The sequence below is a fragment of the Saccostrea cucullata genome, unplaced genomic scaffold (genome assembly GCF_032062105.1).
Source record: "Saccostrea cucullata isolate Sc308-1 unplaced genomic scaffold, CSIRO_AGI_Scuc_v1 ctg1439, whole genome shotgun sequence".
Taxonomy (NCBI): domain Eukaryota; kingdom Metazoa; phylum Mollusca; class Bivalvia; order Ostreida; family Ostreidae; genus Saccostrea; species Saccostrea cuccullata.
Genome location: NW_026919810.1, coordinates 2,813 through 11,694, shown reverse-complemented (window position 1 = coordinate 11,694; position 8,882 = coordinate 2,813). Strand labels below are relative to the sequence as shown.

The 8,882-nt window shown below is 35.0% G+C and overlaps 1 protein-coding gene and 1 long non-coding RNA gene across 2 annotated transcripts; both read left to right on the top strand.

Moving 5' to 3' along the window:
- Positions 1–326: 326 nt before the first annotated feature.
- On the top strand, positions 327–1,406 carry LOC134238496 (uncharacterized). The gene is made up of 2 exons (XM_062720622.1): positions 327–626; positions 1,133–1,406. Exons 1-2 carry the CDS (start codon positions 341–343, stop codon positions 1,339–1,341), a joined length of 495 nt encoding a protein of 164 aa, XP_062576606.1. The 5' UTR covers positions 327–340; the 3' UTR covers positions 1,342–1,406.
- A 4,339-nt stretch (positions 1,407–5,745) lies between these two features.
- Positions 5,746–7,931, top strand: LOC134238487 (uncharacterized). Its single transcript, XR_009986032.1, has 3 exons — positions 5,746–5,911; positions 7,316–7,371; positions 7,728–7,931. It is a non-coding gene; the product is annotated as an uncharacterized LOC134238487 (long non-coding RNA).
- Positions 7,932–8,882: the final 951 nt, after the last annotated feature.

Sequence of the window (8,882 nt, the reverse complement as noted above, 5' to 3'; positions counted from 1 at the left end):
TGATTTATTATTTTAATTACAATTTTTGGAGTTCAGGAAATAAACGTCTATTGAATACTCATTTACTGATGATTTAGCCAAAATCTATGCAGGAGTGAATCACTCCCGCACTTGCACCATAACGGAGATCCTAAGGATCGAGCTGTACCCATCTCGAAAAAAAAGGAGAGCGCCATTTTTTCAGCTATGATCAGGATGAATGCAATCTTTTATGCAAAGTGAGTGTGGGGAGCGCATGACATATCCGCAACCCTACTGTATAATTTTGTACTTGTCCGAAATATCTATAGAGCGTCTTCCAGGCTGGTTTTTTTCATGATTCTGATATAATTGTCACAATATGAGTGAAAGATTTTCGAAAGGACATGAAATAAAATTATATATTCATGTCAAATCAGGTAGTCTTATTATTCCAGGATTTCGCCAGGCTCTAGCAGCCTATGGCGGAGGGACCTGCACCATACCCCAGGCCGGTAGCCCAGGGGCCACGACTGTTTGTACTGGAACCGCAAACGGATTCTGTTTGATTGATACTTTCACCACTGCGGGTGCTCCTCAACTCACGTCTGCCGTTGCTGCTGGGAGATGTGTCTGTTATTATGGATACAGTGGTACAAGCTGTGGAAGTAAGTTTTCTTTATTTGTGTATTTTTTTTTTTTTGTTTGTTTGTTTAATGTAGCGAGAAACGGAGGCAATAACTAACTTGTTATTTCAAGCTTGTGAAAGAAGAATTATTTAATTTTTTCCATTTGGGGTAGATATTTTTTAAAATCTTTACTTGGAGAAGGCGAATGCTGAGGAAACTTTTCACACATACGCTCTCCGAATGTCATTTTATCAAAGCAGCTTGTTTTGAGCTAAGTCTTTGAGCATTACATTTTGCTTTAAATCATGTACTTTATAATTAAATCCGCACTTAAACCTTTAAGATCAGTAAGACTTGAAACTAAATGTTCAATTTAATAGAAACGTCTCTGTTCCATTGATTGCGCGCGCGTATAGTGTTTTATAAGAATCATCTTTCTGTCATTGAATTTGTGGAAGAAAATTTTTCATAGAAAATTCCGGACACAAAAAATTGCTACTGCTACATATTGGCTGAAAGTTTTACAAAACTTTTCTTTTTAATAGCTGTTGACCCTTCAGCGACATCGTCCACAAGTGCCTCAAGCAGTAATGCTGTCAACACTATTGCAACACTGGGACTTTTAGGTGCTGGCGCTTGGGCACTCTCACAGGGACTCGGTTCAGGTGGATCACAAAATGCACTCGGAATCGGCTCAGGCTCCGCACAAAGTGCTGAGGAGGCATTATACCTACGACAAGCAATGAGCAAATAGAACTCTACTCCATGCAACTGATGTCTACCGTCCTTTTTACTTCATGTGAGAAAACAAAGAATGAACGTTGCAATCATCAATTCTATGCCCAAATCGAAGATAAATAATTACATGTAAAAGAAATTGGAATAGAATTTATAAATGTTCCTCTCTTAACTTTTTAACTACCAGACATTGGTGTGAGGACCTTTGCAAAAACAGATTTTTGGCTTCTTCTTAGAAAATCTACTTTTCTCCCTTGACTAAGAGATGTTTTACGTGAATTTATGCTGACAGGGGCTACTATCACTGTACATATTGTCGTCCAAACGTACATATTGTCACCGGCAAGAAAGTGCCGACACAAGATTTTTTCTTTCCTCCCGTGAAAATGAATGACAAATTAAATCACACATAAACACATTTTGTCGTCCATCCGTTATTATCGTCACCGACGAGAATATGTATCAAAACACGTTTTTTTTTTGTTTTTTTTTTTAAAGAATCCTGCTGTAGAATTTTTCCAAAATGAGCAATGAGCTCACTGAATGATGCCCCCGCCTCCTATAAGGTTATAATGGCAAAATCCATGTTTTGCTGTGGTCAGGAAACCCAAAATATGTGTCAGATCAAAAATTAAAATAGGAGGAACACAATGGCAATATGTAATAAAGATTCAGTGAAAGTTTCATCAAATTTCACTCAGTGGTATAAGAGGAGTTGCAGATAAGAGATTGGTGCTGTCCTTTCTGACATATTTTATTTTTCAAATAAAATCTGCAAAATGGTCGTCATGTTGCAGATTATAGCGAGCGTCGCGAGCGTCGTACCTGGTAATTGCGAACTCTAACGACAATGCCTGGGCGAAGAGAAAATTCAGACTACTTCAGATAGAATTTTTTTTCTGCAGTAATTTGGACCCACAATGCATCGCTTCGTACACAACGCTAAAGGAACGTTCTCACGAGAATAAGAACAAAAGTTAAATGAAATAATAAACTTGTCTTGATTTGTCTCATATCTGGTGATTTTCTCTGATCTTTCTGTGGTGATATATCCCATATCACATATGCGGTAATACTTTCCACGCCCCGTCATATATCACTACAGGAGGCAAAAATCAGGTCAATATTTATTTATTGAATTTTGACACTCTCAATGAAATTTACGTCATCATACATGCGACAAGTTGCTTACATCATAGATTGCCTCGTACTATTGGTTATATCGTTTTCATGGGGCGTGGAAATCTCGGGCGCTCCGCGCCCTCGATTTCCACGCTCCATGAAAACGATATAATCAATACTACTCGGCATCTATGATGTAACCTGTACTTAATGAATTTGTTGCTGAAAAATAGTCAATAATTAAACAGTCATTCATTAAAATCAGCCCTGTTCAGGCTTCGGTTTGGTAAAGCAACATGCATACGACGTCATGTGACGTCAGAGTATTAGACGCACCGAATGCCACGTGCGGTTTTACGAGCCCGATCTAAATGAAAACTGGATAAGTATCTCCGCTCGCCCTAACGGTCGCACCGTCAACATATTATTTGAAAAATAAAATATGTCAGAAAGGACAGTACCCCAAAGCGTAACAGACAGAAGGACGTACAGCTAGACGGACGGACATACCGATCAGTATATAATCTCTCGCTTTTCATGCGGAGGGTATAATGAAAATAACTGCAGTATCCGACAGATTGCACGGATGGACGATACTGTCTGCAGTCAGTGTGGGTTTACATTGCTACCATCGAAAATATAAACAGGAGGAAAGTATGTATCGTCTCAATCACCCGAACTAATGTTTTCGGAACCTTTTATTTTTCGGTGTTCTGCAAATTATAAAACACAAGGAATACAGAGTAGCTCTGGTGAGATATAGCGAGACAACAGCGAGATAACAAAGGTAAATATTCACAGAAAATGTGGATAGGAAGTTATTAGCACGTGAAGACTCGGTAAACAGAAGTATTATGTTACGTTTCAGTTTTCACCACCTTATACATGTGTTAATAGGAATTCAGTTTAATCTCTCTTGAATTTCTCAGAACTTAAAGTAGAGGTATTGTGAGCAATGAGCTCACTAAATGATACCCCGCCTCCCATCTTTGGGAAACCCAAAATAGGTGTCGGATCAACAAGTAAAATAGGAGGTGCACAATGCAGGGATGGGGTCAATTACATAGGAATGATAAATTAATTAAATTACAATTTCTTTCCAAAAACCTTCAATTAAATTACCATTACCATTACAGGGATTTTGAAATGTAATTAATTTAATTACAATTACTTTGCAAATGTAATTGAATTACAAATTACATTCAAGAATACACGTATAAAAGTAAATAGTCATGTACATTCCTTTACATTTATAACAGATTATTTTACAGCATTTTTTTTACAATAATATTATTAAAATCTTCATACTTTTTTCAAATAATGTGTTCCCTAACATTATATCCATTAGATTCGAAGATTTTTTCCGCCATGCTGAAGATTCTTTCCACTGTAGTATTTGTGAGAGGAATACATAAATACATGTAGATACTGACCAGTAGAAAGTTTACTCATGGTTTTACCTTAAAGCAATATGAGCTGCATTTTTGGAAAAAATGTTTTGCTCTGCAAATTTTTTATTATGATTAATTTGTATGTAATTTTTTTTTAACCCTTATGATTAATAAAACCAAAATAAAAATTCAAATTGTTTCATAAGATATATTTATGTGCAATTGAATATGTAGCAATATATCAGAAATCAATTGTTATAATATACAGGACGACAAAAATGCGTAAGGAAAGAACACCACATCTGAACTGTGCCAAGGATGACCGTTTTTTGTTTTGTTTTGTTTTTTGTTTTGTTTTGTTTTTTTTGTTTTTGTTTTTTTTTTTTTTTTGAAATATTAGCTGCAACATACGGTTCGGTTTCACGATTAACTGTAAAGGAAATATATGTCCTTAATTTTGGTGATGATTGTATTTTCACTTTCCAGTCATTTTCAGCATATTGACGAAGTTTTTGGTACATGTATTCTGTATCTACTATTTGCTGGTTTTGAAAAAGACTGCTACTGTTGAGACTATCAAAAATGTTTTTGACCTGTGAACACCACACACCCTGCATATTATAATCCCACATGAAAACTTTCTTCGTTAATCTAACATTTTCCAACTGAAGAATTCGGTTCCAAAGGCGGAATATATTCAGCCCTATAGCTTTTCGCTTCCGATTATGATTTTTTTTTCCTTTAGAAACATTTTTTCTTTATTGTGCATATCTTTCCATAAACAAGTAAGTTCTTCATTCCAATAACGTTTAGTTTGTCGCAATTTTTTTCCGAGTTCGTTTTGAGCAGTCTTTGTGTGGTATTTTCCTCTCCATTTCTTTGACTGTTATTTCACAAAATTTTGAATAGATATCATCAATTTCCTTCTGTATTTCTCTACAAAGTTCAATATTTCTAATCATTTCTAGTAAGGAAGCTTTCACAAGGTCTGAACACATAAGTCAGGGGGGATGGTTTTTAATTTAAAATGTTTCCGTGAATTATCACTTAAATTGTTCTCAGACTGTTTATACGTAGGATGCATTTGTATAAGTATATCACTTGCTTCAAACCTGTAATGATAGTCACATACCAAAAATGCATGATCTGGACATTTGCATTTAGTTCCTAGAGCAGATTGTATGTCTTTTTCTTATACATTACTCCCGACACTACATGTATTTGGAATTCCGTACAATGTGGTTAAACATTTAAAACACAAAATTTACTATCATTTAGGAATTCCACGAATGAGTCTCCATGTCTGTTGTTAATATTATCAATTACACACCTGTCGCGGATATTGTCGAATTCACAGCTAAAATCTTTGGAATGCCTAATTCGTGAATTTAAATATGTAATAGCATCCATGTCATAATTCAGATAAATCTGCGCCAAAACATGCGATTATTAACTTCTAACACAAGCTAAAGATATGGCAAACAAAAGGATTATAAGCCATTGGACTTTTTATTTTTCATACGGATTAATTAATTAAAAAATCAAAATATGAATTTATTTGCAAACTTTACAAAGATTAATTTGATTTAAAAGATTGTTTGTTTGTTTGTTTTTACTGAAAAAGGGCATTATATTAAAACAGCAATTTACTTAAATGGGGATCTTCCTTAAGAAATTTTACTATTAAAATTTTTGGTCCAAAAGATCTGTTAACCTTTCATAAATAATGTTTATGAGATTGAGAGGTAGGGGGACTATTTTTCATTTATTTAAATACTAGTATATATATATATAATTTAAGTTTTCGAGTTTAACATGCCCATGCATTTAGTAATTACTGGGATATTCCTCGGTGATCGATGACGCTACAGATAATCATGTTGGGTTAATGAGTTCGGGCCCCTAACCTGTGATAACGGAATAGGAATGTTACATTGAAACGGGCCCGATGAAAGCACTTGCCTTGTGTTATCGTTTCTACATGCTATTGAAGAGGATAATAAAGGTTCAATGTCCCGTCCGTTTCTCAATTCTCTTAAGACTCTTCGACCTGACAGGTTGTTCCCTTTAGAGGTAAATATCAGGGTTTTTTCTCTTTCTCTACGTTTCTCTCTTCACCTTTCCCCATAAAAGTTTTGTGTTAAAACTATATTTGGCGTATCTGAGCTTTTGAAAATCAAAGTACTCAGAAGTACAGTGAGCCGGGCTCATTTACAGAGTTGAATGGATTTCTTACATGAATCACGTTTATATTCTGATGAAAAAATTATTTTAAAACTATCAATATAAATGATAAGACACTGACAGTGAGTTTTTCAATCCTAATACCACGGTCCGATTTTGTCAGAATCAGAATTAATCTGGTACCGCAGCTGAATGTAAACAAACAGGCCAGTCTGGTTCCCTCTCCTGCTTTACCTCGTATGTGTAGAGAACTACGGTAACACTGATTATCAAAAATCCTTACGCTAATGAACTATGTTATTTGACTTATGAAGTTTTTAAAGTCATTACTACTAATGTTTATTTTATATAGATAAAACTTCGTTTTATTTTTGTTGCTTTATTTAGCGTTTGTATTACATGTATCTCAAAAGCGGTTGAGAGTAAGATCTATATTTTTGCACGTAACTTTAAAATGGCGACTATGGGGTCAACATCCTGCCTTGAACAGGATCACATAAGCCGGCAATGCCTTGAACCCCCTTTTCTGTAGGATCACATTATGTATAGATTAAGATATTTGCTTTCTACGTTCAAATTAAATTTTTCACCGATTTTGAACTTAAATATCCCTACGTTTTTAAAAGTTAAATTGACTTTTGACCTATCTATAAAAAGCGATTGATTTAAATTGTGTAATTTACAGGCAAGTCCTATATTTTTATAAAGTAACAAAACAAATAGAAAGATTTAATATTTTTTAGTTCGTCTGAACTTATCAAAAATACGCCATCTATAACTTAAGGTTTTTACAAGGATTAATTATTTTCCAAATAATAAAACATGTGGATTACGTACGCTTCATTAAAAAATGGTTTACTGTTAAATTTTAGCATATATAAACAGTACTTCCTTTGGTAGCTGTCCCCAGTTTATGACATTAACTAGCCTCCCATATGAATATAATGCGAGTGTCCATGTTTTGTTGCGGGAAACCCAAAATATGTGTCAGATCAAAAAGTAAAATAGGAGGTGCACAATGGCAATATGTAATAAAGATTCTGTGAAAGTTTCGTCAAATTTCATTCAGTGGTGTGAGAGGAGTTGTTGATAAGAGATGGGTACCCCAAAGCGTAAGAGACAGACGGATGTACAGACGGTCGTACAGACTGACGGACGGACGGACATACCGATTACTATATACTCTCTCGCTTATCAAGCGGGGGGTATAAATATGTGTTCTGATTTTGGTACCTTTAAAACACTCTACCCTCCTTTTTCTTTTCGAATTATCGTTGCGTTGCTTTTTTACAGACTCGATATCATGTTTCATTGTAAGCTTCTCTTGTGCCTGAGCTTCATTGCTGTAGGTAGGTACAATCATTTTGTTTTTATTCATATCAATCGATTGGAAATATATATAGAACTGTTAAACAATACTGTAGAAGGGATGTTATTAAAAAACGAATTAAATCGATGTTGAATTCCTTAAAGAAGACACATTGATAAAAGATGTTTTCAAGAAGGAACTGGTCGTTTATTGCATTTACGCATTAGAATATGTCGTTTGACATCATTTAAATTAAACGCTTTTTTATGTAGATAATTTAATTTCAATTAAATTTGAGCAACTTATGACGAAATTCGTGCTATGTACAGATTATTAAAATGTTTTTTTTTAATCCTTCATTAAAAACAATTTTCTTTCTTTCTTGAACTATTTCAGGCCTTCGTCATGCCTTAGCAGGCTATGGTGGACAATCTTGTACCATCCCGACGTCCGGTAACCCTGGGGCCTCTACCGTGTGTACAGGATCAGCCAATGGCTTTTGTTTGGTGGATACACTCACCACCGCAGGAGCCCCGAATCTCAATTCCATCTCTCTCACGGGCGTATGTATCTGTTACCAGGGATACAGTGGGGCTGCGTGTGGAAGTTAGTATTTTTTTTTCCTTTTTTTTTTTTTAGCTTATTTCAAAAATGTTCATTGCAGAAAAAAATATTGAAATGGGTAATTAAGAGAGAGAGAGAGAGACCAAGTTTTATAACTGACAAATAATTTTATCTTTGAAGCTGTTGATCCTTCAACCTCCTCAACCAGTACCAATGCTTTCAACGCCATTGGAGCTCTGGCAGTAGGAGGTGTCGGTGCTTATATACTTGCTAATGGATTGGGATCTGGTGGAAGACAGAACGCTCTAGGCCTAGAGGCAGGGTCTCCTCAGGCCGTACAGGAGGCCTATTATATACAACAGGCCTTAGGTGGACCAGGCACAGGGTTTGGAGGTTTAGGTGGAGTTGGGCAACAGGGCTTGGGAGGCGGATTAGGCACGGGTTTGGGAAATTTGGGTGGCTTTGGGAAATAGATTTTGTTGCAGAAAGCATAAGTAATTTTAAATGGAGATTCTTTAATACTTGGTATGTTTTCTTACTTTAGAATAATGGGCAACAAATTTGATAAATACGGAAAATTGGTTTTCCACGTTATAAATTATGATTGTTACTTTGAATCCTTCCCCCAAATATGGCAAACCGTTTTCTCGTGTAAGATATTTAATATAATTTGTCTAATTTTTTTTTTTTAGAAGTTTTTTAAAAAGTTTTTTTAATACCATTACTATTTGTAAATATAAACATTTGGCTTTCCTCAGAAACATTGTGATTGTTATGTTTATTTATGTGTATGTTGTATGATTTAATTTTATATTTACTAAATTTGTCGAAAAAAGACACAAAATCAAGTAAAACTTTGTTCCAGGAAAGTCATACAAACAACGATAATCAACTGACGATTGTTAAAACTCCGAGTAGTAATGAATGAAAAGCAAGGCCTTCCACGGAACTTTTTAAAGTCTTTAAATCAATTTCGTGAAAATCGAC

Excerpts from the sequence above, each read along its gene's own strand:
- LOC134238496 (XM_062720622.1), top strand. The coding sequence starts at position 341 with ATGAGTGAAAGATTTTCGAAAGGACATGAAATAAAATTATATATTCAT. Across the intron at positions 627-1,132 it reads CAGTGGTACAAGCTGTGGAA|CTGTTGACCCTTCAGCGACA; the intron begins GTAAGTTTTCTT and ends TCTTTTTAATAG.